This window comes from Trichosurus vulpecula, chromosome 6 (genome assembly GCF_011100635.1).
Source record: "Trichosurus vulpecula isolate mTriVul1 chromosome 6, mTriVul1.pri, whole genome shotgun sequence".
Taxonomy (NCBI): domain Eukaryota; kingdom Metazoa; phylum Chordata; class Mammalia; order Diprotodontia; family Phalangeridae; genus Trichosurus; species Trichosurus vulpecula.
In genome coordinates, this window is record NC_050578.1 from 114,302,220 (window position 1) to 114,329,749 (window position 27,530).

Consider the following 27,530-nt stretch of genomic DNA (forward strand, 5'->3'; position numbering starts at 1 on the left):
GGGCCCTTTTGAATTTCAAGGTCTGTGATTCTATCATGCAGGAGAGGTAGACTTGTTCTATATGGCACCAGGCCAAAGAAGGAGCAAATGTATGGAAAATTCAGGGACTGATTTATATTAGATGTGAGGAAAATACTCCTAACAGGGCTAACACAGCTGCCTTGGAAGGTATGGCACTCCCTTGCATAGAGATAGTCAAGTGAAGGTTAAATGAACACTGCTCAGGAATGTCGTACAAAGAATCCTCAGTCAAATCGTACCACTAGATGAACCTCAGATTCCTTCCAACTCGGAGATTTTATATGTGATATAATAAAGAGAACACATGGGGTTTGGAGTTTTTAAAAAACAGAAAAAAAGAAAAACAAACAGCATGAGTTGGAATGTATGACCGTGGGCATATCATTTAATTTCTGAGCCCAATGTCCAAAGCCCCCTCTTACTCAAAAACTCTATTATCATGATTCTTCTTTGTTATGCACAGCACCCTGTACGTGGGCACTTGAGTGTCATTTTAACCCTGTCTCCTCAGGAACAAAATAGGACTTTTTTCTTTTTTGTCTGGACATGACTTCATTGTTGTAGGGAACGCCCAGTGAGGAAGGAAATGCTATCTCCCAACAAATAATAACTGTGTCTTAGAGAAGTGCTTACTGGTCCTAAGTGAAGTGACTTGCCCTAGGTCACAAATCCACTCAACACTCAGATCTCTGAGGCTTGCTTCCACCGTGCTAAGCTGGCTTTCTAAGGGCAGCTTTAATAATAACTAACATTTACATAGCCCTTTTAACATTTGTGAAGTGTTTGAGATACATGATCACATTTGATTCTTCCCCAAACCCTAAAATACAAGTGCTGCTTTTATCCCCATTTGGCAGTTTAAGGAGACTGAGAAGTTAAAAGACAGAGGGTCACAAAGATTGTTCTATCTGAGGCAGGATTCTAACCTGGATCTTCCCATCTCCTAGTCCAACACCCTGCTACCTGCTTACTGACACTTCCTAACAGCACTATGAGAAAAGGATTTTATCAACTATCAAGTGCTTAATAAATGTGAACTATTATTCTTTTTGAATGAAAGGTAGGTTTTCATGCTAAGAAAAGATTATTCCTTCCTCTCCTAATGGCTTTTGAAGCAGACTTCAAACTAATAAACAAAAATATTCAGACCATTAAGGTTTTGTGACTTGAATAAAGAATTTACTTTTTGTATTCCAGTTGAGCCAACAGCACTGAAAGACAACAAAACATCTTATAAACAAACAAATTCATCTAACACTTTACATTAAGTGCAAATAATTGAATGGAAGGATGGCAGAAGGGGAAAAAGGTACAGCAAAGGAGGCATAAACACACCCACCCAAAGAACACCAAAGGTGCCTAGCTCAGCCTTGACACTTGGGGGTAGGGGGAAGGAAAAGGGGAATGGGAGAAGACAACCAACAGAATGGATATCAGCAAGAGCTATTCACTTATTAACCAAGTACTGTTTAATAGCGTGGTCTTTATTTGCTCCATTAACATACTCCAAACAAAAATGACACCGCACAATTTACACTATTGCTTTTACATTATGTTAAGATGGGTAACTGTCCCATCTTCCATCCAAAACTCCCACTTGTAATTTTCTACAGGTTGCTATAGTGTGGACTGTTTCTAGGGAAAGCAGGGACATTATTATTCTTGGGAGTTCAGTTTGGAAAGAAAAAACCAGATGAATCCCAGCATTACGTAGCAACACTGTAGCTACATAATTACAAATCCCAACCTGGACAACATTCTTTTTTTCTCAGTAGAAGTTCAAGTTGTAATTTGTCTCAGGTTTCAAGAATCTCTTTAATGAGTCTTCCGAATAAAAATTTTGTGTGAAGAGGTTTGTAGTGTCAGTGAAACGTTAATCTCCACAAACTTACTTGGAGAGGAGTGAAGAATTAGAATGGCACAAACCTAACTCTAAAATTACGGCACTTGGATTAGAACTGGAACAACATTTAAGTCAGTGCCCATTCAGTGTTCCTCAAAGGTAAGCGTCTATTCTTCAATCCTCTAAACCTATTTAACAACGAAACTTCCTATACCACATTCTGAGAGTTTTACCCTACTACCATGACGTTAATATTCATGCAAATGCCCTTTCTTTCAAACACATCTCATAGTTATGTCTATTTAATATTGCTTGGAGCTTTTTGGAAGGTGAAAATAAGAGCAACAACTCTTATGAGCAGTCAGAAGAAAATATTTTTAGAGTTCATATATTTTAATTAGAAATAAGTTAAAATTCAAAGTGTTTCAAGTTAAAAAAATCGGAGCAGGGATATTTCCAAGCAATTATTCAATTTTTCAAATCATTTTAATAAAATGATAGCAGTGAATAATTTTTTTATCAAGCAAGATCACATACTGATATGCAAAGAGGCTAGTACTGAGAATAACAATTTAACTCCAGATTGTGCCCGTTTGATGGAAGATTGTCTTTCAAGAACATATACACACAACCCCAAAAGCTACATTTGCGGAATGCTCTTGCCACTGGCAAATACCCTTCCCCCGGCACAAATATTTTAAAGCAACTTTTCATTTGTTTGATGCTCTAAACAAGTAATTAATTATCCTGCAACTACAATCATGTATCTAGACTACTTTGGCATTGGAGTCATTCTTATAGAAACAGTACAAAAACAACAGCATAAAATTCTACTTTACATATACTGAAAATCAAGAGAAGGCGAGAAGAAAGGTTTCATCATAAATTAGAAATCTATATAAGTAAGACTCCATTTTTATCTGATGTATGCCACCATCATGCATGTGCAGTTAAGAATGTTCAGTTTGCATTTGAATTCATAGTCTGAAGCCCGACTTGGAGTGGCTTCTGGTCTAGTGAATTTTACAACACTTGATTTAGACCAATTATACTCGATTAAATGGCAACTTGACTATTCTATGATGGAAAGAAAAAAAATCCATGCTGTGCTGTATGCAATACAACATTGAAGTGAACTGAAGAAATCAGTTATAAAGAAAAAAATCCTGTTTACACAAAATATACCCTGCTGTACTTCAACAACCTTTTCTTTCCAGTAAGTATACTGGCAGAGCATGAAGCCAGTTAAAAGATCTCTCCAAATGAAAGACTGAAATGGGAATATGCACATTTTCATCATGAGAACTGAAGAAATGACAGTTGTTTTCCCACAAAATACATGGTTAACATCTCTTTTGAGTTATACTGAAATTATTCCTCGCATCTATGCTCCTTGTTAGAACCCTGTTGTGTTTGTATTTTGGATTTCTAGCTTAGCAGTCTTTGTTATCACTCCTATTCTTTGAAAATGGTGAACTTCCTTTCCAACAAGATATTTTGTTTCTCCTGACAGAAAATCAATGCTAAGTATTCCTAATAGTGTGATTTTTGCATCCCTAATGCATCAGAATAAAATTTTATCAAATTAAAAAAATAATTATATTTATCTAAGTAAGAAAATAGTTACTTTGTTGAATGCACAGTGAAATGTGTGTGATATTTGTGTTGCATCTGCTACTTTCCAATTCAGTTACTTCCTACTAATTCTCTCTATGGCAAGCATAGAGATTTGTAAACAGATGTGAAAGAACAAATATTTGAAAGCTTCATTCCTTGATATGTCAGAGAAAGAAAAGGATATTTAAACACTTCTCATGTACCATATGACAAAAAAAAGTGCTAATACTGTACTTCAAAATAAACCAAGCTCATAATAGGCTGGCTTTCATAGTATTATAAAGGAGTACTAAGAAAAACTTCCTATTTTTCAAGCCCTTTTGGCTTAGTTGCCTTGAGCACTAAAGTCTGAAATATTTAGAGAGGACTGACAGAAAAATTCTCCCTCTAAAGGAAAGGGCGTCTACATTATCTCCACCATGAAGAGCTTGGCATGGCAGCTGCTATTTCACGAAATCAACAAGAAACAAGGTTGAACCACCTGCACAATCTTCGTAGTACTCACACTGCAGTAAGCTAACATACAGGCTTATTACTTAAGAGATTATTATTAATGTCTATGTCTCACATATTTTGCCGAAAAGAGCCTAAAAATGAGGCTAAGCCACAGAGCAAGTTTTCACATTAACATACATGAATTTGACTAATGCTTTAAAAAGGCTCCAAACATATGAAGCTCTTATCCCTCATTTAGGTCTCAAGTATAGTTTGGGGTTACTTTCACATACAATGACTAAGATTTTCTTGGCAATAAGTTACTTCATATACATATGTAGATAAAAAGAGGGATTATGAAAAAATAACCTCCTCCAAAGACCACATACTCATGATTTACAGAATAGCCAGATTCTGAAGATCAGAAAATCCTTTTGAGCTCCAAGCAAAGTAACCAATGATGCTTCTCAAGTGTGTGTGGAGGGAAAAATCTTACAAATATGAACTGCTTTTATTCTCAAGGATATTTTATGAACTCATCTGTCAGTAAGCCAAACAAGAAATGATTTTTAATTCTCAGCTATCTATGTATCCTTTTTGCTTCCAATAATGATGCCTTCTGAAGTATAATGGGAAACTAACAGCAATGAACAACCTACCCCTCTACTTTGGTTGTCTATCACCAACAAAAATAAAATGAGGAAAGGAGCAGGAATACAAATTTCTAAAAAATATCCTAAAAGGACTTTCTTGTTGCTATCTACCTGACAGTCTTCAGCATAAGAGAAAAGGTAGTAATTTTACAAGGTAATCAACCTGCTGTAGTATAAATACCTGATTCATACTTCTTGGCCAAAAGGGCTAAGTCCCAAGTCCCCAGCTATAGATCACATGACCCTACAGAGGAGATCTTTGGAAGGGCAACTTACCTTTGGAGTGCAGTGTATAAATAATTGTAAACACACACTGATTGTCCACTAGCTTACTTAAAGAGGATTTCTGAAATTTTTGTAAGAAATTATGTATAAAAAGTTACATCATTAAAGTTTCAAGTGAAATTGGTCAGAGAAATTCCTTTACAACATAGAAATTCAATTTTGTGTGCAAAACATGGTAGAAATCAGAAGATACGCAGGACTGTTCATATCTTTAAGGTAAGTACTACTCTGTAATCCAACAGAAGTCTCTTAATTTTTTCATGAAACTTTTCTCTATACTGGTTGAAATACATAATGCTTTCTGGCTCTTCTTCAAACCAAAATTTGTCAAATTCACAGAAGAGATAGCCTGTGGTAAAGAAAACAGAGTATCAGTAAATTTTCCTCATACTAGCCAAACTGGGCAATTCTTCCTTCTCACTTTTTTTTTTGTGGGTTTTTTTCCTTTAGGTCTGTGTCTTCTTTCACAACATGACTAATACGAAAATGTTTTGCATGACTGCATATGTATAACCTATGTCAAACTGTTTATTGTCTCAGGGAGGGGACAGGTGAGGGAAGGAAGGAGAAAATTTGGAACTTAAAATTTTTAAAAAACTGAATGTTAAAAATTGTCTTTACATGTGATTGGGGGGAAAGTAAATTATTATTAAAAAAAAAAAAGAAAGAAAAAGCTTTCTATTCTAACTGCCTACACTTCCTCTTCATCCTCAACTCTATGCAATTTGGATTCCAACCTCAACATTCAACTGAAACTGCTCTTGCCATTTACCAATGATCTCTTAATGGCCAAATCTGTTGGTCTCCTTCAGTCCTAACCCTTCTTGTTCTATGTGCTACATCTGACACTGCATATCCCCCTCTCCTCCTGAATACACTTGCCTTTCTGAGCTTTCCTGTCACATCTTTCCTAGTTTGCCTCCCACCTCTCTGACCACTTTCTCAGTCTCCTTTGCTGGCTTATCATCCACATCATATTCCCTAACTGTTGGGAGTTCCTCAAGGTTTCGTTGAAGGCCTTCTTCCCTTCTCCCTCTACACCCTCTCGGTTCTTGATAACCTCATTAGCTGCCATGGGTTTAGCCATCATCTTTATGGAGATGACTACCGGATCTATATATCCAGCCCCAGTCTCCCTTATATAATAAGCATCACATAATGGTAACTTACTTCAGTACTTACAATAAAATTGATGAAAGTGTTCCATTGCTGGACTGCCAGGAACAGAGTTATAGAAATGAAACTTCAAAGCATTATTCTTCAATAAACTATAAGCCATTTCGGTTAGATTGATCCCAACTATTGCATAGGAATATCTGCGAGATCACAAACATTACCAATTACATATATGACTTGCTAAATATTTTAATGAAATAAAAACTACTCAAGAGATTAACAAGCATTCCATTCCTAATACAGTGCTGATCTTGTATAAAGCCAACTTTTCACTCCATCACTCTTTCTTTACTGATTTTAACTACTCAATGAAGCTCAAAAAATGGATTATCTCTTATTGGCATGGAATTCATTTTTCTGGAAAGCTTCAAGCACAAATAATAGAAGGAATTCTTTAATGCTAAATGAATTATAAGAGATTTAGGAACCCTACTGTTGGTAAAGGGAATATTTTCACCTCTGCAGCACCATGATATGTGTACATGTACCACTGAGTGAAAACATTATTAATGCCAGAATTGTATCTGAATAAGACTCCATGCACATAAAAATCTGAATCTTGACATAGAAAGTTACAATAGAGTAGCATTTTTGTCTGAATGCAACCTGAGGCAGAAATAAAGTTCTGACTTTGTAAAATGAAGCTGTACTTCAAAAGACAATACTTGCTATTAAAGCTGCTACCAAAGTAGCACTGTTAGTAAATAAATTCTAAACATGATGAAATATGGGTAATATTTTCTGGTAGCATTTACTGCCCAAAAAACTACCATGTAATCTACTTTACTGATTTCTTATTGAAATCTTCATTAAAACAAACACATTTTGAACAATACCAGAATGTATCTGTTTCATTTCTAAATGAATAAATTACTAAAATTCAAAATTGGTTGTGGTTTCTTTAATACATCTAGGCTTACCCCAAAATTGGATGATTTGAATGACTTAGAATCCGATGAGCTTCACTGGTATAATTTTCACTAAAATACCTAAAAATGTTTAAGAAAAAAAAACTAATGAAATTAAAAATACCACATTCAGCATTTATTTTCAAAAGTACCTAAAGGTGCTACTGTCAAAATAATCTTTATACATTACCACAAACGCATCAAACCCTTCCTTGAAATATCTCCAATGATTTGCCTTTCTTTCTGAAATCTGAATTCAGAATTAGAGGGCTGAAGTCATACTGAAACAATCTCCACCAGCATATCTCCTGTTGGCAGAACTGTAGCTAAATTACATAAAAGGGTAGCATCTAGCCAACTTTCTTTATTCTTGAAGTTTCCAAACTTTTTGCTGGAATAGCTTTCCTCTGTAAGGAAGTCTGTCCATAAGCTCTTCCTTACATCTAACCTTATTTTTTCAGCAAGCCTGTCTTCCTCTAACAGTGTGCTCAGGGAGTCAAAAGACAAATGAATACCATGATGTTTGCAAAAGGCCATCTTACTCTGAATTTCTAATCTTGTTCTCAGCCAAAGGTAGAAACTGGCAAAAATTAGCTGAACAGCAACGGAAACAATGAGCTGTCCCCCTGCCTAGAATGTGCTTCTTTCTTACTTCCAGCCTCTTAGAATTTTTACATTCCTTTCTTAAAGGCTTAGCTACAGGCCTACCTCCTACGGGAAGCCTTCCTCTTGGAGCCCAGTTGTTAGTTCTTGTATTCTCTCTCTCTCTCTCTCTCCTTCTCTCTCTCTCTATTACTTTGCATTTACTTTTCTGTGTATGCATTGTATCCTTCGACAACCATGTAAGGTCAGGAAGAGGAGGGACAATTTGTTTGGTTTTTCATCTTAGTGTCCCTTGATGCCCAGTGCACATAACAGGCACTTGACAAGTACTGAATTGAATTATGAAATGCCCACAGAGCTTGATGTTAATGAGGTCACACTTCTCTGAACTGTTCCGGCCAGTTACATTTCTTTCACAAAGTTAGCACAGAACCTAATTTGGGGTTCTTGATTTTTCAGAGTAGGTATTTAATAAATTAAAGTTCAATTTCCATCAGCCAATCCCGGTAGCAGGGGAATGAGACAGGAATGAACATTTCTTTCATACATTTTGTTTCTAAATGTGAGGGGATGTAGCCCTCAAAACTTTCACAAGGCATAAAAATCTCTAGTTAAGCTCTCTCTTCTAGAAAATAATTTCAACCATGTTCAGGTTGTCACTGGTTCCATTTTCTTATCAGGATGGTTTTCGTACAAAGAGCTGACTCAAGACCAAGACACCTGGGTTCATATGCTAACAATAATACCTCTAAGACTTCTTTTCCTCATCTGGAAAGTATCTGCAATACCACTTGTACTATGTAACTCAAAGGGTTACTGTAAGGAAGCTGCCATAAAAATATGTTACTGTTCTACTGCTATCCTTTGGGTCTCTAATTTTTCCACATCATACCCCAAACATAAAATTAAAGTATAGTAGGTGGGCTTTTTGCAAATTATGCTTCTAATATAATTCAACATCAGTCTGAAATGTCCAATAACCAAACTATGATGTTTACTTACAGAGGTACAGTGACTCTCAAACTCTTCCCCCATCCCTTTTCGGCATTATTTATTTACTCATTCCTTATCTCTGTGGTAGCTAACGAATGATAATTTGCATATCTGCCTATTTGTATCAAATCACAGAACTGGTAAAAAAAAATGTGATTAGAAAAAAAAATAAGCACACCACCTTTTACTTTTAATTTACTGAAATTCAGACTGTTTATTTCTTGCCATCTTTCCCCCAACTCTTTGGTCTCAATTTCAATGCCTTCCACTTCTGACGCTTTTCCTTTGCTTTTTGGGGGTTAATTTACTCTTTTTAGAACTTCTTATTTTGTCACCACATTCTCCTTCATGAATTTTATCACTTGGCCAAAGCTTGTTATCCATACACTACCTGATTTCCTTTAAATTATCCTATTGTTCTTTACAAAGAACGAAAGAGGCTGTGCATGTGTGTGTGTGTGTGTGTGTGTGTGTGTGTGTGTGTGTGTATACACAATGCTTTATGTATATTATCTCATTTCACCCTCACAACCGATGTGGGAGGTTTTATTGAACAGCAAACCAAGACTCCAAGAAGTTAAGTGATAGGCGCAGGGCCACACAGAGCTAACAAATAAAGGTCTGAGGCAGAATTCAAACTCAGCCCTTCTTGACTACAGGTCCAGTGCTCTATCCACTACATCATGCTGCCTTATATGATCCCAAGATAATTAGGGACAAAGTTTAGCAATGAACCAATTTCTCTCTTAAATAGGTCACATCTAACTACTACACAATATTGCAAATGCTAATTCTGTGGGGTCTTTTACAGTACAGCTAATAAATTTAGGTAGACTTGATAACAAAGACATTCAAATAAATCTTTACTGAAAAGACAAAACAGAAATATTAGAAAAAGGCAAATTAGAAATTCAGTAGCAAAATTAACCGATTACGTTTCATCAGGCATTACACACAACCACAACACAGGACAAACAACTTCTCATCCTGAAATAGTATTTTTAAAATGACTATGTAGTGGCTCTTTTAGATCTTTCCCCAAGTCAAAATCATTTTAATAATCTGTCAGAATTTTCAACAAGAGTCTAGAATAAAATTCTACAGATTTTTCATCCTAAATCTAAAGAAAACTGTATTCCATCAGTTTCAGAGCAAAACATCTAGAGGTAAAGTTGTTTACACAAAGTTTGGGAGTGGGCTGTGGGAGGAGGAAGAGCCAACACAAATATCTATGAAAGGGTATACGCCTGCTTGAATATTTATATGACTGTTGATAATTTTTAATAAGATGAAAATAAATTACTCAAATTCCAAATTACTTTTCCTACATTGCACAGTAGAAAGGTGGCAGTCTTCCTCTTACAATGAAGTTTTCTTTAGTGTTAATTTTTAATAGTCCTTTTCCAATGGGTTTAATCTAATCTGTAGCAGAACTAACTAGAGGTTTTAAGACAGTCCTCATTTAGTTCCTCATAAAAGAGGCTACTAACAACAAACTAGCAGCTTATACCAATGATGCTGCCAGAATTGCTTTTTGCTACAAGATAATTTGGGGACAGTTTTCCCTTCCAGGCCTACTGTATTAGTGACACCTGCAAGTCAAAAACTGCTCTATTCAGTTGGATTTCCTTATTTAGTTTGATAAAATGAGTCTCTCAAAGTTTGGTTGCCAAGGTAAGTCAATGGCCACATATCTAGCAACTGTCTAACGGAGCCTCTAAGGGATGCTCCTAGACCAAAAACCCAGTGAATCAGTACCAGAAACTGTGGCCCACAAGCAGAAAGGAAGCCAGAATAAAAGGAGACACAGTTCCAAGCAGGGGAGAGGTCTAGAATTTAATCAGGTGAGACAGAGCCAGAGGAATCACAAAACTGGAGGTGGAAGAGACCTCAGATATCACTTAATTCAACCTTCCCAGTTCATAGATGAAAGAAAACTGAAGACCAGAAAGGTTAAATCCATACAGCTGGCTGGTCCACAGAGGGGAGACTAGAACACAGATCTCCCACTTATCAGCTTTCTGATAAAAGGTGTTCTTTTCACCCAATCACACAATACCTAACAGCAGTGAGGATACCAATATCCATTACCTTAAAATGGCTTCATTTTTCAAATGGTAATCAGGTCACCCAAAGGCAATGTATGCAAGCCAGGGACTAGGATAGAGATTTAATACAAACATATATCTATTTCCTAGGAAGATTCTAGAAGAGAGCTATCAAAAAGCAGGGAAGGGAATAGTATTGGCAGATAACCATACACGAAGTACATTTCAATTGTTCTCAGGCCATGCCCAGCACACAAACAAATCCTGCTGGCTGTGGAGATACTTATACAGAGATAACTTGGAACATAAAATGAAAATTTAGTAAGATTACTGAGATAACAATTTTATTTCTAAAAGAAAGAAAAGTATATATTTTCACTTACACAAGATTGACTAATCCCAGCAAGCCCATGCCTCTGAAGTCTGTTTTGGGATCATCACCTTGGAAACCAATGTCAGACCACTGCTTGGTGATTCTAGCCTTCAGTTTTTCATTAGGCATCAGCAGACTCCAAAGCTGAACAAATATGCTTCCATATTATAAATAATATAAAAGTCTTTAATTTACCAACCCCTAGCCCTCAATTAAAGTCTAATTAAATAATTTCAAGTTAAATATTCTCTGCCAACAAATCACAAGTAAATGTTTTCTTAGTAGCACTTAAGATGAATTTAAACTTTCAAGTTATTCTTCTGAGAAACACTAGAACTGACTTTAAACCTGGTTAATAATTACATTTTTCCTCTTACTGATAATTCCAAGTAACATAAGCCAAATAAATGAACAGAAGATCCTGAAAAAGTAACAAATAATACAGAGAAATCTAATGCACTGAGGTATCAATTGTAGCACATACACTATAGGAATTTGTTCTTAAGCTGGGATCTGGGAAATTATTTTTTTTAATATTTTGATAACTATATTTAAATATAATTAGTTTATTTGTAATCCTGTTGTATTTTATTCATTTGAAAACACGATTTTGATAACAGGTCCTTGGGCCTCACCACACTACCCAAGGACTCATGTCACAAAGAAGATTAAGAGCTCCTGCCCCAAAGGAATTGGTCCAAGCACAGCCCATGTCAAAGTTCAGTTATTAGCCACTCTTTCCTTATACAACATTTGATGCCTTGAAAGAAATCTGCTTAAGCATACAGGCAGGTTGTAGGCAGGATTAAAGTCATTCTAATCCTTAATTAGGGGGAGGAAGGAGATTGGGATAGCATCATGAAAAAAGTAGCAGCACAATGGGAGCTATTAAACTTAACAAAAAACAACAACTGAATACCAGCAACAGACAGACATCACACAGAACAGTCAGGCTTTTTCTACTCTATTTCAGCAAGCCTCATATAAAGATCAGATGGGCAAAAAGGAGCAAGAAAGGTAACAAAGTCCAAGTAAAACACCAAAGTTATTACTGAATTAATTCTTTTCATTTCACTAACAAAATCAAGGCATCTTAATTTTTTTTAAAAGCCATTCCTGATGTGTACAATCTTTTGCTACTTCAGTGGAAAACTGAAATTTTGACCCTGATTTAGAACACTGGTTAAAAAAAAATCTCTGGATCTGTGGAGACTCTCTGGCCCTGAACTTCTTTCGATCTGATCCATAAGTTTCTAAGCCTTCCCACCGGCCACCCTGTCCCTTCCCTTTTCTAGCAAGTAATACAACTACACTCCCACCTTAAGTAGAGATTCTGTAGTAAGCTCCCAGCGGGTAACTCTGGGTGGGGGCAGGCAGGAGTGGAAAAGTTATTGGCTTGTCTTAATCCTATTCTGGGGAGGGGAGAAAAAGGGAGAAAGTTGCTAAACTCTCTATAATTTGAGCACCAGATAGACTAACAGAGGGTGAGCTCCAGCCATCCCTGGAAGCACCATCTCAGAGTCAAAGACACATTAGTGTGGGTTGGAATGAACTGTATTTCTTTAACATAAAAGGATGAAAACCAATTTACCTGGGTCAACCAGTGAGTAGAATTATTTAGGGGCAGGATGGAGAGAACAGAAAATGGGGGACAGATGGGCAGATGCAGGTTCCCCACCCCACCCCCCCAGCCATTCTGTTATCCCACATAAAAGTCAACTCTATTTTTAAGTCTATCTAATTAATAAATGAAGCCTTCCATTTCAGTCCTCAACTTTAAAGTCAACTTTATGCGGGGCGGAAGATTTTAGATTTCTTTCTTTTTTTCTTAACTGTGAGCTACTTTTTACTTATACATGGTTCTTGATGACTTTCTGTGGATAAATAACCCTAAACAGGAAAAAAAGAAACAGGAGTCAAGTCCCTTCAAGAAGAGGTGGCAGTCACCACTAATGATGAAGTGGAAAGAACACTGGATGTGGAGCTAAGATACCTGAGTTCTAGGTCCAACTCTGCCAACTACCCAGATATAAAACCTTTGGGAAGTCAAAGTCTTTCCAGACCTCAACTTCTTCACCTGCAAAATGAATGGCCTAGATCAATGCTGTATGCTCCTGAGTTGTGTGTGTGATTTGTCCTTTGCTCTTGAAGAGGACCATGACATCAGGGAGACGATGACATGACTTGCAATAGACTTTGATTTGAGTGAGGGAGGGCTGTGCAAAGTCACCAGCCTTTCTTCCTCCTCCAGAGTCATCTGGGTCTAGAGGCCAGATATGGATTAGGACAACTGGAGATGGCCCAGGATGCAATGGGAGACCTTGGCCCTTTTAACCTAAGGTCTTTTTAAGTTCCCACTTTGATGGAGGCAATGCCCATTCACTGAATGAGCCTCTTTAAGAAGTGAGTCAAGAGATGGCCCCTTTAATCAAAAAAAAAAAAAAATCAAGCTGGCAGGGAAGATCCTCAGGGCTGCTGGTCAAAAAAAAAAAAAAAACAGTTGCTATTTACATTCACTCTGGTTCAGGAGAGCCCAAAAAATAACCATTAAGTGGTGCTTGGGCTTACCTATTGTTATTCCAATCCTAGAGATCTAGAGTGAATTCTTTCTTAAATCTCCTGAGTAAGGCCACGTCTGAGTACAGGAACCAGATTAAAATGTAACTGGGAAATATTTAACAAAATAAATAAAAATATAACAGAACATAGCTAATGTTAGTATGTAGTTTTCTAAGTCAATATGTAATCCACAGGGATCCTTTTGTAGCATTAGTTTGAATCTGACACCACTGGACTAAACTAAATTATCTCTCAGCATGTCACTTCCATGAGGTCTGTGATTTTAACATTGCAAGGTCTCCCATCAGAAATCATGAATGTAAGTTTTTCAGTGATGTGAAATAAGAAAATGTTCCTATCTGTCTTAATCTCCAAATATATTTTACAAGATTTGTGATATTATTCAGTACTGAATAACACCACACAAAATGTCAGAAGGGCTGCTGTGTCAACAGTACTCTGAAAGAAAACATTCACACTTGGGAGTGGAATGAAAAGAATGCCTAGTTTACTCAGATATTTTGTACACAAATGAGAAAAGGAAGATCTGAAGTTAGCAAAAAATTCCATTTGGATCTTTTCTTTAAATATTTCCATATAATTCATCTAATTATGACAAGCGGTAGGCACTAAAATGTAGGTTAAAAAATTTAAATGTCATTGAAATGCAACTAAAGAAAAACATATCGTTAACAGGAGACATGTATAAAACTCCAGAACCTGAAGGTACACCTTTATAAACATTTTTTCTTTAATGGGGTCTCTTTTCTAGGCTTCAATAATTCCAAATAGATAATAATATTTCACCTTCATTAGCAGCTCCTCATGGTGCTGGTTATTAGAATCATAAGGACTTTTTCTCACATTTTCGACATCTAGATAGAGCTGCTTGTAGCCAGATATCTGCAATAAGCACGCTTTCATGCGGATTTTAAACCTGAAATATATAAACAGAAAAAAAAAGTTAGGCAAGATGGCCTTGCCATGCATGAGAAAAAGAAAGTAGTCACCATTCCAAGATGACCAGCTAAAATAAGCTCACTATAAATTGGGTACTGGCTGGATTACTGGTGTTCCATGACTTTGAATTCAAGTAAACATTTCATTGCCTGTATTGTATGTGACACTATATAATAAGCACTATAAAGGAAAGAGGGAAATAAAAGGAAAGATGTGAAGGAGGACAAGAGAGGGCTGACAACATCTAACTGTGAGAAAATAACACCTCCGCAAATGTGGACTAAGGATTTTTACATACTTAATGTAAGTCAATATTGTTTGCCTTTAACATGCAAATGTGTTATCAGGCATGAAACACTAAATGGAAGAAGACAAGAAAAACAAAATTAAAAAGAGCAGAGTAAAAGAGATCATGAGAACAGGAGATCAGTGAAAAAGACAGAGAGGAGATAATCAATGACAGACTAAGTATGCTAGAGCAGGGCTTCTTGAACTTTTTCCACTTGTGATCCACAATTTACGAAGCACTGTTGGGAGTCTAGAAAGCTGAAGTTAAAAAGGCATAGGAGGAATGGCAAGACTTCCCAAGACATGCCAAGGGAACATCGGGCAACCTGGAGAGGAAACAGTCCTAAATCAGCACCGTTTCAAAACAAATGAACTCAAGGTCAAAACAAGAACTCAGCTCTCCAAGAGAACAAAAAGGGACTAGCCAGAAGAACTTAACTCCCAGGAGGGGCCAGCGGACTAAAGGAAAGTGATAATAAGGAGCCCTTGGAAGGAGCTATTTAGTGCTTTTAAATCCATGCAAAACTGGGCAATGTGGATTATATTTGTGATATTACTCACATTGTATAGTTTGCAATCAAGATTTTCTCACACTAAACTGAATTTTATTATACACTTGAACTGGCAATGGGTGGATATCAATGGAAAAAGCCAAAGAGAATGGGGGTATGAGGTACAATTTAAAATCAGTTTTTGACAAAAGAAATCTAATCACTTTTTACCCAACCTGAGCTAAGTTTTGAAGAATACTTGGAAATTCTACAATGTGGAGGTGAAAGGGGAAAGCATTTGAGGAATGAGGGACAACCTGTGCAAAGGAACAGAGATGGGAGGAGAAAGGGTGAAAAACACCAGCAAGCAGAGCAGTTTGGTTGTAGTTTTTTAAGTCAAAACATTGAGGCTGTTTTAAACCTTCTCACTCATGCTAAGAAAGTTAACCAAGGAGCTGAGTATAAAGCATCCTTTTGTGCAAAGCAGAAAATTCTTTTACAGCAAAAGGAAAGCTGATTATATGCTTGTCTTGTTATAATACTTGATAGGTCATGAAATTCAGTACTACTGGAAATAACAGAAGAACCTCATTAAAATGTTTTACCTTCAACGTGATCCCATAACAAAAGCTCTCCAGAGCCTAACAAAAAGACCAAACTTATTCCTTAGCCTGACAGTTAATGTATTCAACATTTTTAGTTCTATCTGCTGCTCTATGAGACTATAGTCCATCCAAACTGGCCTTCAATATTACCCAAATATACCTTGAAACTTCTCACCCATTCCTTTCAAAAAATTTAAAGATGGAATGGACTTTAGGGATGATCTAGCGGAGGAATGGGAAACCTGCGGCCTTGAGGCCACATGTGACCCTCTAGGTGCTCAAGTACGACCATTTGACTGACTCCAAACTTCGCAGAACAAATCCCTTTAATAAAAGGATTTATTCTGTAAAAAATTGGACTTAGCCACACCCAAGGACCTAGAAGGCCATATGTGGCCTTGAGGCTGCAGGTTCCCCATCCAGAAGCCCAATCTGATTATTTTACAAACTGCCTGCAAACAAGAACTCCTATTCTCCACCCCTACTTCCACCTACTGAAATCCCATTGCTCCTTCAAGGCCAGTTCAAATGCCACATCCTCTATGGAGCTGCAGACCATCTAACTGAAGCAATTTCTACCTCCACTAAATTCCCAAGGATACTTTACTTATACTATTCATGACACAGACTTTACATTTCCTTTTATTGTGGTTATGTACTTGATTCATCTACCACTAGACTAGAAGCAACTTGAGGGCAGAGACAATATTATTTGATTTTCCTGGCTATTACATGAGGTAAAAAGCCTGTGGTTACCTTTTTTGCCATTAAATGGCAGACCTACACAGATAGCAAAGTAATACTCTGAGTAAAGGAGACTATTTTCCAAGACTTGCCAAAAAATGTTAGGGTTCAAAGCCAGAGGTACACGAACTTTTTAAAATGCACTTTGCTAACTATATTTTCTAACAATTACTTTCCTTTATGTATTTTATCTTATGCATTTAAAAATATCAGGTCTATAGGCTTCACTGGACTGCCAAACCGGTCCACCATGGCAGCCTGTCCTGAGCAAATACTGGCTACTTCTTCACACCCTCCATACTAGCAAGCACAACACTTTGCAGAAGGCTAATGACAATGTGCTAAAATTAAAGAAAACAAGCAAAAGGCACTTTACATCTTTTAATTCCACAAACGACTTTTGTCTATTATCACTTGGATTTTTACACTTTTCTTGACAAATCCACTTTGGTAAAGTAATTAATAGTTCACCCTAAGGAACCCTTGGGATAGACTGAGAGAACACTGGATTGGAAACCAGAATTGACTAATAGTTCTGCTTCACCACTAAATAACTGTGACCTTGGCAAGTCTCTTAAATTTTCTACACCTCGGTTTCCTTCCCTGGTAAATGAGAAGTCTGGATTAGATTATCTCTAGTCTGAGCTCCACAATTTCATAACATCTATGATTCACAAGATACTAATTACCCAGGAACAATTAAAACAAACACAAAAGATATTGACCAAGCAGCTTCCATACCTTCTGTCCTTTTTTGGGTTAATATTCTTTTCTTTCATTATATCTTCTACACATTCTTCTACTTCACTGTGATTGACAAATGTGGCATTTCGTAAGACCTGTTAGTATTTTAAAAAGAAGATAAGGCAAAACTTAACAACTATAAGCTAAAATACAAGAACAAGAGGGTTTGAGACATTAAATTATTTCAGTTCAACACTCATTAAACAGCAAAAAGGTATTATGTACAAGACACTGTGCCAGGCCCTGGGAATACAGAGACAAAAAACAAAATAATTCCTGACCTCAAGCTTATAAGAAGCACGCAAATATGTCAATCTAAGATAATTCAGAGAATGGAAAGAGGGAACTGGGTGGCTGTTACAGTAGTCCAGATGAGAAGTGATAAGGGCCTGATAATCACAGCCATGTCAGTGAAGAAAAGGAGACAAATATGGATGGCCAGAGTGATAGATAATATATTCTAATATATACAATATATAATAATATACATAATATACTATCTATTTATCTATAGACATCTGAGACAGGGAGACCTTGGAGGCATGAGGTGACAAACCTGGATGACTAGGAGAATTACAGTGGCCTTAAAGAAAAAGGAAAGTCAGAGGAAGAACAGGTTTAGAGAGGAAGTTGATCATTTTTAAACTGAAAATGTCACTAACTCTACTTTAAATTCTGAAGCTAGTATCATTTAAATACATTATTCGGTAACTGATAGGTATAATAGCTATGGAAATAAAATATGAATCAGAAAACTTTAATCCCTGTGAGTCATGTTGCGACATGAAAGTCTCTGCCTGTTTTCTCCACAAACCCTCTATGGGTCTGTCCAAGCTGTCACCAAATACTAGAGCACCCTGCCTTCTCCACTCCAAATATCAGAATCCTTATGTTCCTTCAAAAATTGTGAATTTTCCTAAGCCTTGCCTGATTTCCCAGTTATTACTGTTATCCCCCTCCACAAAATTATCCACCATTTATCAGCATAAGTTGCTTAAAGGGAAAGTGATGTACAATATTTGAAAGAAAAACAAGAGTCTAACTAGCAGACAACATGTAAAATTTGAGACTAAAAAAATGTCCTTCACAAAATAGGAAGACTGAAAGAATCCATGATCAAAGGCTAAAAAATCAGAAAGACTAGATACAAAAAAAGGATCAAGAAGGATTTATTCATAAAAGCCTAGAACTGCAGAACTAAGGGGCAGTCACTGAAGCTTTTGTTAGTTCCTAAGAACAAATAAATGTAGCCAACAGGTGGCAAATTTTTAATATATATTACTCCCCACCTGGGAGGTTGATGAAGATAAAAGTAAAATATGTGCAAGAAAGGCTTAAACTAAATAAGAGATTCAAAAATCACTCACTAAAGACAATCACGTACCACAGCTGACATTTTACAGCACTTTAAGGTTTACAAAGTGTCTCATACACATTATCCCATTCCTCAAAACAAGTATCTGTGAGGCTGACGCTCTGGGGTGACATCACCGGAAATGAAGATACCAATTAGAGGGACCTAGAGTCTGGCCCCATTATGGCATTGTTAGGGTTCTCATATACCTGTTTTCAAGTGTACAAGGTCCTATGGCAAGCTTTCATCTAAAAGTTCTTTAAGGACACAATCCATATAAAAAAAATCTAAAATCTATAATAACTGAATATATAATATATAATCCATAATAATTGAATTCAACAAATATTGTCTTTACATGTAGCTTTCCTAATTATATGTAAATGAGTAATTTTAAAATGAATTGAACCACATGATACCTATCAGATTGGCTAACACGACAAAACAGGAAAATGATAAATGTTGAAGATGTGGCAAAGTTGGAACACTAATTCATTGTTGGTGGAGCTGTGAGCTGATCCAACCATTCTGGAGAGCAATTTGGAACTATTCCCAAGGGGCTATAAAAATGTGCATACCCTTTGACCCAGTAATAGCAATTCTAGGGCTGTATCCCAGAGATCATAAAAATGGGAAAAGGACCCACATGGACAAAAATATTTATAGCTGCTCTTTTTGTGGTGCCAAGAACTGGAAATTGAGGGGATGCCCATCAACTGGGGAATGGCTGAACAAGTTGTGGTATATGAATGTAATGGAATACTATTGTGCCATAAGAAATGATAAACAGGCAGACTTCAGAAAAACCTGGACACACTTATATGAAGTGATGCTGAGTGAAGTGAGCAGAACTAGCAGAACATTGTATACAGTAACAGTCACAGTGTGCAATGACTGATTTTGATACTTAGCCCTTCTCAGCAATGCAAGGACCTAAAACAATTTTAAAGGACTCATGATGGAAAATGCCATCCACATCCAGAGAAAGAACTATGGAGTCAGAAAGCAGAGTGAAGCAGACTATTTTTGTTCTGTTTTGTTTCTTCTTTCTCATGGTTTCTCTCATTTGTTGTAATCCTTCTATACAACATGACTAATGTGAAAATACGTTTAATAGGAACGTATGTGTAGAGCCTATATCAAACTGCAGGATGTCTTGGGGAGGGAGGGGAGAGGGAGAAAATTTAAAACTTATGTAAGTGAATGTTGAAAACTAAAAATAAACTAATAAAAAAGAAGAAAAGGGAAAAGGACCCACATGTACAAAAATATTTATAGCAGCTCTTTTTGTGGTGGCCAAGAATTGGAAATTGAGGGGATGCCCATCAGTCGGGGAATGGCTGAACAAGTTGTGGTATATGAATGTAACGGAATACTATTGTGCTACAAGAAATGAATGAGCAGGTGGACTTCAGAAAAACCTGGACAGACTTATATGAAGTGATGCTGAGTGAAGTGAGCAGAACCAGAACATTGTACACATTGTGCGATGACTAACTTTCATACACTTGGCTCTTCCAGCAATTCAAGGATCTAAGACAACTCCAAAAGACTCATAATGGAAAATGCTGTCCACATCCAGGAAAGAACTATGGAGTCTGAATGCAGATGGAAGCAGACTATTTGCTCTCTTTTTTTCCTTTGTTTTGTTTCTTCTTTCTCATAGTTCCTCCCATTGGTTCTATATTTCTTTACAAGATGACTAATATGAAGGTATATATAGATAGCCTATATCAGATTGCATGCCATCTTGAGGATGGGGGAAGAGAAGGGGAAAAAACAGAAAACTCAAAAGCTTATGGAAGTGAATGTTGAAAACTAAAAATAAATAGTTAAAAAATGAATTGAAAATTGTTCTGAAATATTTTAAATGTTATTTCACTGTCCACTTACAGAGCAAGCCCTTTTTTCATAAAGCAAAAGGTATGTCGCTAAGGCCATTAGCATTTTCACAGATTTTCAATTACAAAATTTGAATTGGATTTCACTATTCATGGTATGTAAGAATAAAATACGCTCTACGTCACAAATTATTAAAATTTATAAACAAAAGATTTTTCCATGCACTTGCAAGTTTAGCATAGGCTTAGCACAGTGCCTGGCTTCTAGCAAGTGCATAATAACTGTTTGATCTGTTAATTTCCTCACATAGTCCAGATCAGGAATGAAGAACCTTCAGCCTCATGTGGCCTCAAGGCTGTAGGTTCCCCACCCCTGGTCCAGACCTTCAAAATTCTCTTCAAATCAACATAGGCAGAAGTTTGCAGGCTAAGGTGGTACAAGTACTTGAGCACTGGATTTGAAAGCCACCTGACACACAATGGTCAAAGGACAGAGGCTAGGATCTTAACCTGCCTGGGCCTCAGTTTCCTCAGTAATAAAATGGGCATAATTCCACCTCTAGCACCTTCCTACCGGAGTTTTTGTGAAGAAACTCTCTGCAACACTTAAGGCATTGATGAATTATGAGGAATTGTTATTCTCCTAACTCAAAGTCTAGATACTATTAAAGGTGTATGTACTCAAGTACTTTTCTTTAACCTCCTGCAACCGCTCTGGCACACAATCTGCCTTCTCTGAATCCTTGGTGTACATTGCAAGTAACACTGTCTAGCATTTAGCTGTTTTCTGGTAAAAAGGTTTAGATGTTAGTTTTGTCTTCCCAGATCAAAAGTTGCTGGAAAGTAAGAACCACAGACGTGGTTATTGATCTGGAAGGATAATGCTTTGTTTTGTTTTCTTAAGTCACACACTGTATAACACAAGTCAAGCCCTGTTTTTATTTAGGTGGAGGGAGCAGGTTTTGATCTGGGCCTGTGATGTCATCCTATCAATGTGGGGAATTCTTGGCATAGAAACTCCATGCACTTAAGCCTCTTAGTAACTTTCTAGTACTTAAAGCCTTAGAGAGCTGCCTGGAACATTGAGATGTCAAGTGAAGTGCCTGTGGTCCCAGAGGCTATCTCAGAGGCAGAACATGAACCCATAGATCTTCCTGGCTTCAAGGACACACCCCTATCCAGGATACTTCAATGCTTCTGCTACATGTTAACAAACCCTTGAGACTTCAAACATTTTGCTGTAGTCAAATTTAGTTACAAAGAGTCCATCAATACACATGGCATTCAGTTTACAGAATGTCAAAATCAAACAGGTGATTCTAGAACTTTTTGTTTTGGCGAATTATCAAATAAGAAAAAATCAGTGCTTTTCAACCCAGTAATAGAAATAAGCTTCATGTGCATGCCATTCCTTTCCTCCTACTACTGCCAGCTCCCAGACATCGAGGTGCTGGGTGTGTCTGGGGACTTCAGGTTAGCTTCTTGACAGGAGGCGAGGGGGGGGGGGGGAGGGGGCGGGGTGTAGTACTAGTGCTACAAATGGTCCAGGGGAAGTCAACAGGTGCTCATTCCTAACTCCCAAAGTGTGGTCCTGTGGGACCACAGGTTATTTAGCTTATTGGGATCAAGTCACTCAACTGAGTTAGCTTCCTTTATAACATGGCAAAGTTTGCAAATTTTTTCTGACGTAAATATTTTCCTTCTACTCTATATCACTGGCAGATCACCAAAAGTAATGCTCTTCTTCATTAATTGAGCTAAGGTTTTTTGTAATAATAAGAAATAGTAAACATGATAATCTACAACTTTTTATTCCACCAAAGCAATCTGTATTTAAAAAAAAGTTTAAGAACTTGAGCCCTACAGGATATTAATGTAGAGAGAAGGTATGACATTCTTCGAATTAAAAGACCGAGGCCCTCTGTAACTGGCTGAGTCTATCCTCTCCTATCTCAGACCAAGCTAGCCACCCACCCTGAGCACCTCGAGGAGAATCAGACCTGGATGTGGGAGTCAGAACACATGAGTCTGAGTTCCAGTGCTGTCCCTGACTAGCTATATAAACTTGGGGCCAGTTTCTTCATCTTTCTGGGTTCGGTGTCCTCATTCATCTAAAAAAAATGGATGGAGGGTCCTAAATGATCTCTACAATTCCTTCCAGCTCTAACATTCTGTGAGGCCATGGGAATCTGTAGGAAGTCTTCCTCCCAAACTTCTATACTTCCAAAAAGCTAGTTTCTACTGCTATCAAGCCAAAAAGAATCTTTAGAATAGCACAATTAATTCTATTTTAATGTCTTATTTATTCATGAAGACATTTTAAAAAGATATATAACAAATGAAAAAAGGAAAAGAATCTGACTTAACAGTAATTGTGTTGATGACAATGAAAAATATCAAATTCTAAAATAAAAGAATTTGTTAGAATTTTTAAAGGCAATATATATCCCAGCTGATACAGTGTCAGAAGTCTAATTTTGACATGATCCTACCTGATTCTTTGAGAGGGCCAAAGCGTTTTCTGAAATGAAAAAACAAAACAAAACAAAAATTATATGACCTTAATGTTATATTTTAGTTAGCAAATTTATGTCTATAAACATAATTATTATAGTCAAAATGTCAAATCCAGTACCAAAGTATTTTAGCATTTATATAATAAATTCAATATGGGTAAAAAAAAACCCAAATTTTTTGATAGGATAACCTCTAAAAGTACCATTGTAAGAAGTAATCTAATTGAAAACAAGGGGAAAAAGGCCTCTCTGATGTGGATAAGAATATAGCAAGGTTACCATGCTGCAGCTTCAAAACAAATCCAGTCCTTGCCCAGCACAGAGGGCCTGAGTGATTACTGATTCTAAAAACTCAGGGAAAAAAAGGTAGTTTGTTTTGAGGTATTTCTATAGCAGACCAGATGATGCCAGGGTGCTGAATTAAAACAAGTCTATACAAACAAAGGGGTATATGAATTATATAAACTCTTTGAAATTGCCAGGAATTGTCCACACCACTAACGGCCTCCAGATCAAAGCAAATCCACCTAGGCCTACTCTAGTGTAGATGAAAGCCCAGGAACTAGGCCAACCTTAGAAATGTAGAGAGGTTATCCTCTTTACTACAATGATATATTCCACTAGGTAGATGCTGGATTTGAGGGAGTAAGTGAATGAAAATACATAAAATAACATAGGTTGCATACATAAGTAAAGCTTCTTCACATTACCTGACCAAGTCTTTTGCCTAACGATTGCAACATCATTAGACATGAAAAAGGCTGTGTCATTTTAAAAATTCTTAGCACACCTTCCCCCAATGACAAGCAGAGTTAAATGTAAAGTATGTTGTTAGCAATGGAGTCTTTTCTTTCCCTATATTCTAAAAAGAAAATAAAGAAAAATCTTTTCTTCTATAGATTTCTCCTAACAAGTACTCTCTTTCTCCCCGTTAACAATGCTATCAGAGGCATCTTAAGAGGAAGACATTTAGCTCTTGGCCAGGGCAAGCAAGGGATTAAATAAAAGTGAGTGGCCAGCTGATGACCACTAGCTCAATAGAAAAGTTGTCAGTATAGTCTTCTACCTCTGAGTCCTACTCCATCTTTATCTTTTCTGGGTCCCCTGGTAGTGGCAGTGGGCTGAGTTCACAATCCCATCAAGTTCACCACAGTGGGATAAGAAGAGTAATAAACTGGGGCTGCAGCTGGCCTTTTTTACATTGGACTAAAGATATTTTCTTACCTTTCACACATTAAACTTAAAGGGAAAGAAAACTAAACATAAATGCAACTTTTCAATCACATACAAATTATGTCCCAGTTTCTATCACACATCTGCAATTTTATTTAAAGCAGTCTTCAAGCACTGTGGAACTGATTAAGGAAGAAAAGTTATTTAAGCAGATCTAAATTATAATTAACTATACTACTGATTATAGTGTAACAATCTCGAAAACTAAAGGCTGCTTAATGTAGAGGTAGAATGGAATCAAAGCATTCTTCCATCCAGGGAAGGGGAGCAGGGGAGAAAATTATGAAAATAAATAGAATTCTGTTTTTGGGGTTTTTTTTGAGGGGAGGAGACAGGACAATTGGGGTTAAGTGACTCACCCAAGGTCACACAGCTAGTAAGTGTGTCAAGTGTCTGAGGCCACATTTGAACTCAGGTCCTCCTGACTCCAGGGCCAGTGCTCTACTCACTGCACCACCTAGCTGCCCCAGAATTCTGCTTTTTTGCCAAAGTGTGCCTATAACCAAGGAAACACCCTTAAACAACTGCCAAGTGAATCTACTATGAATATTAAAACAGATTTGTTACAGGTTTTTACTTTTTAATACATTACCTATCTTGTATGTTCTTTCTCCACCTACAAAACCCTCACAGATGCGCTGCAGTTCACATTTTCTGGTGATTACTCGAAAGATCCACTTCATCCAAAATCGAAAAAAATGTCGATACAGGTACTGCCACACGGAAACAAACATTTTCTGTGAAAGGAAAATTATAAAACATATGATAAACAATCTGAAATAAAGTTTCATGACTATAAAAATTAACTTTAACTGGGTAACCAAATTCTAAATTCTATTCAAAATGATTTGCTTTTACAAATATATCCTTACCTGGTGACTGTTTTTAGTTAACCAGGAAAATAAACTAAAAGTTTCAATACAAAAAACATAGATCTCATGAGTAAAATAAGTTAAAAACAAACATTAATTTTTCTCAAAATAAACTGTAAAAAATTATACCAGCTTTTATGAGCTGTGTTCTTCACTAGTGAACTATAATTCCACAAATCAATCCTGGGTACTAAATTCTTGTTCTAGTAATAGGTGGTATCAATTCAGCAACAGGATGCAGTCATTTCTGTGTAGCAAATTATCTTAAAAAAATCTATTTACTAAAACTGAGTTGAAGAGGTATGAACCTGCAATGGAATATGTTTCCACATCAGGAAGGTTCCCTGTACCAGAGAAATCATAGGTCTAATCCCATCACCATCCTCTTCACTAGTACAGTGGTTTTCACAGAACAAGATAATTTCCCTAATTTCCTAAAACCCAACATCCACCTATAGTGAATTAATACAGCTAAGCAAAAACCAAAACCCAAAAACACTAGGGGCTGTGAATGAATTGTTTAGCTGAAGCACACATGTTCAACATACATGGGGTCCTTTTTGTTGAGTCTGGATCTCCTATCTAAAAGTGAACAACCTGGACACTAATTAGTGTTTACTATTAAATTTTACACAACTTTAAACACACTTTAAATTTTACACATTTTACAAAACCTCATTCAATCTTCGCAATCCTGTGAGATAAATACAAATATCCCATTTTACAGAAATGGAAACTAATGTCCCATTTTACCACTAAGGAAACAAACAGGTACAGAAAAAAATCCCATTTTAGAGAAAAGAAAATAAGGTAAAGAGCCACAGGGAGGGGAGGTAGGGCTTGTTAGGGGCAGAACCTGAATTTTATCCTACGTGACTTCTGACTCAGTCTAGGGTTCTTTCCTACAAGAAACAGCTTTTCTGACTAATACAGTACTATGGTATTTTGAGGGATACAAGTTAAAATAAAACCACCAAGTGTTTCATTTCTGTCCGCAAACTTTCCATACTGACTGGGCTCCCTGCGGCACCAGCGGAAAATCATTAAATTCAATCCTGAAAGTCAATGCCCAATCACTACACACCTGACTTCTAGTACAGGGGCACCAAAAGCAGGCTGAAAGGGCGATTCTGGCGGGACAAATAAATGAAACATAAGGCAATCGAAGTCTGGCTTGAATCCTGGTTTTGATTACCCCTTGCCAGACCCACTTCACACGGTTTTGAAAGAGCATTTTGTATACACAGAAGTATAACCTAATTGTCAGTTTATTATAATCTGGGCTATCGCTTCACCACTCGGACCCTGTTTCCTCAACGGCAAAATGAAAGGGGACTGGACCAGATAACCGCTAGTGAAGCCGGAGCTGCCGCCAAGGCAACAGAAGCCAAAACCCCCGAGCATTACAGGATCACAGGTATTATGTGCGTCCAACTCTTAACCTTACAGAAAACTAAGGCTGAGAAAGTGATTTATCCAGGACGCCACGGTAGCAAAGGCAGGATTTGAACCCGTGTCCTCTGACTCGGAATCCTTTCCAGCTGTTCTCACCACTGCGGGTTTCCTCTGCTGACCGGCTGATAACAGCAAAGATTTAAGCCAGAACGGACCTCCACGGTCATTGGTCCAAAACCTCTCATTTAAAGATGGGGAAACTGAGGCTAAGGGTGAATCGCGGGGCAGATTGCACGCAGGCAGGGTGGGGGAATGGCCCCCCCCCCCCGCTCGCCTCCAGAGGTGGCGCATGCGTACTCCGGCTTCGTCGCCCCCCACGCCCCTTTTTTCCCTCCCGAGACGAGAAATCCGGGTCTCGCGCCCCTTCTCTCCGAGCCGCGCGAGACCCGAGGGTCAAGCCGCCTGAGGACAAAGGAAGGGGCTGAGGGCGCGGGAGAGACAAGCGCGGCCTCCTCACATTCTCGGAAGAACGAGCGGGAGCTGGCACTGACTCGTGACCCCCCGCTCCCGTACCCGCCGCCGCTACCGCTCCTGTTGCCGCTGCCGTCAGCCAGCTACGGACGGAAACGACGCTGCTCTCAGCCTTCTCACCCCTACGCCCTGTGACCCGGAAGTCGGTCCGGGATCCCGCCTACCGCCGCCGCCCGGCCCCGCCTCACTCCTCCCTTATTGGTCGAGGGCCTGCCCTATCGCCTTGAGGGAAGGAGGCGGAGTCTGACTCCCGACCGGATTCCTATGCTGGGGACGCTCAGACGGTCTCCTTGGCAACAGCACCATGGAGACCAACCGCCGCCTGCCGGGCGCCTGGGCCAATCCGCGCTTCCAGGGGCCCAACTTAGGGAGATATTCCCAGCAGAGGCAAGTGTGGGCGCGTGCCGCAGGGACACCCCCGCCACCCACACCTTTAGGAGTG

General features: G+C 37.8%; 1 protein-coding gene across 2 annotated transcripts; it reads right to left on the reverse strand.

The window, feature by feature from the left end:
- Positions 1-1,178: 1,178 nt before the first annotated feature.
- On the reverse strand, positions 1,179-27,238 carry ELMOD2 (ELMO domain containing 2). Of its 2 annotated transcripts, none has more exons than XM_036764441.1 (9): positions 27,131-27,238; positions 24,883-25,027; positions 23,034-23,062; positions 17,344-17,441; positions 14,322-14,451; positions 10,966-11,099; positions 6,951-7,019; positions 6,037-6,170; positions 1,179-5,203 (listed from the first exon to the last, which is right to left on the reverse strand). In XM_036764441.1, the coding sequence occupies exons 2-9, from the start codon at positions 25,022-25,024 to the stop codon at positions 5,058-5,060; spliced, it is 882 nt and encodes a 293-aa protein (XP_036620336.1). In that variant the 5' UTR covers positions 25,025-25,027; positions 27,131-27,238; the 3' UTR covers positions 1,179-5,057. The 2 variants fall into 2 exon arrangements, with proteins under 2 accessions (XP_036620336.1, XP_036620335.1); XM_036764440.1 differs by having other exon boundaries at positions 27,075-27,212.
- Between the last annotated feature and the right edge of the window lie 292 nt (positions 27,239-27,530).

What these genes read in the sequence shown, in the direction of transcription:
- ELMOD2 (XM_036764441.1), bottom strand. Translation starts at nt 25,024, where the DNA reads ATGTTTGTTTCCGTGTGGCAGTACCTGTATCGACATTTTTTTCGATTT. An exon ending in AACCCAAAAAAGGACAGAAG is followed by an intron (nt 14,452 to 17,343) that starts GTATGGAAGCTG and finishes TATATATTTCAG; the next exon opens with GTTTAAAATCCGCATGAAAG. An exon ending in CTGGGATTAGTCAATCTTGT is followed by an intron (nt 7,020 to 10,965) that starts GTAAGTGAAAAT and finishes AAACATTTTTAG; the next exon opens with GTATTTTAGTGAAAATTATA.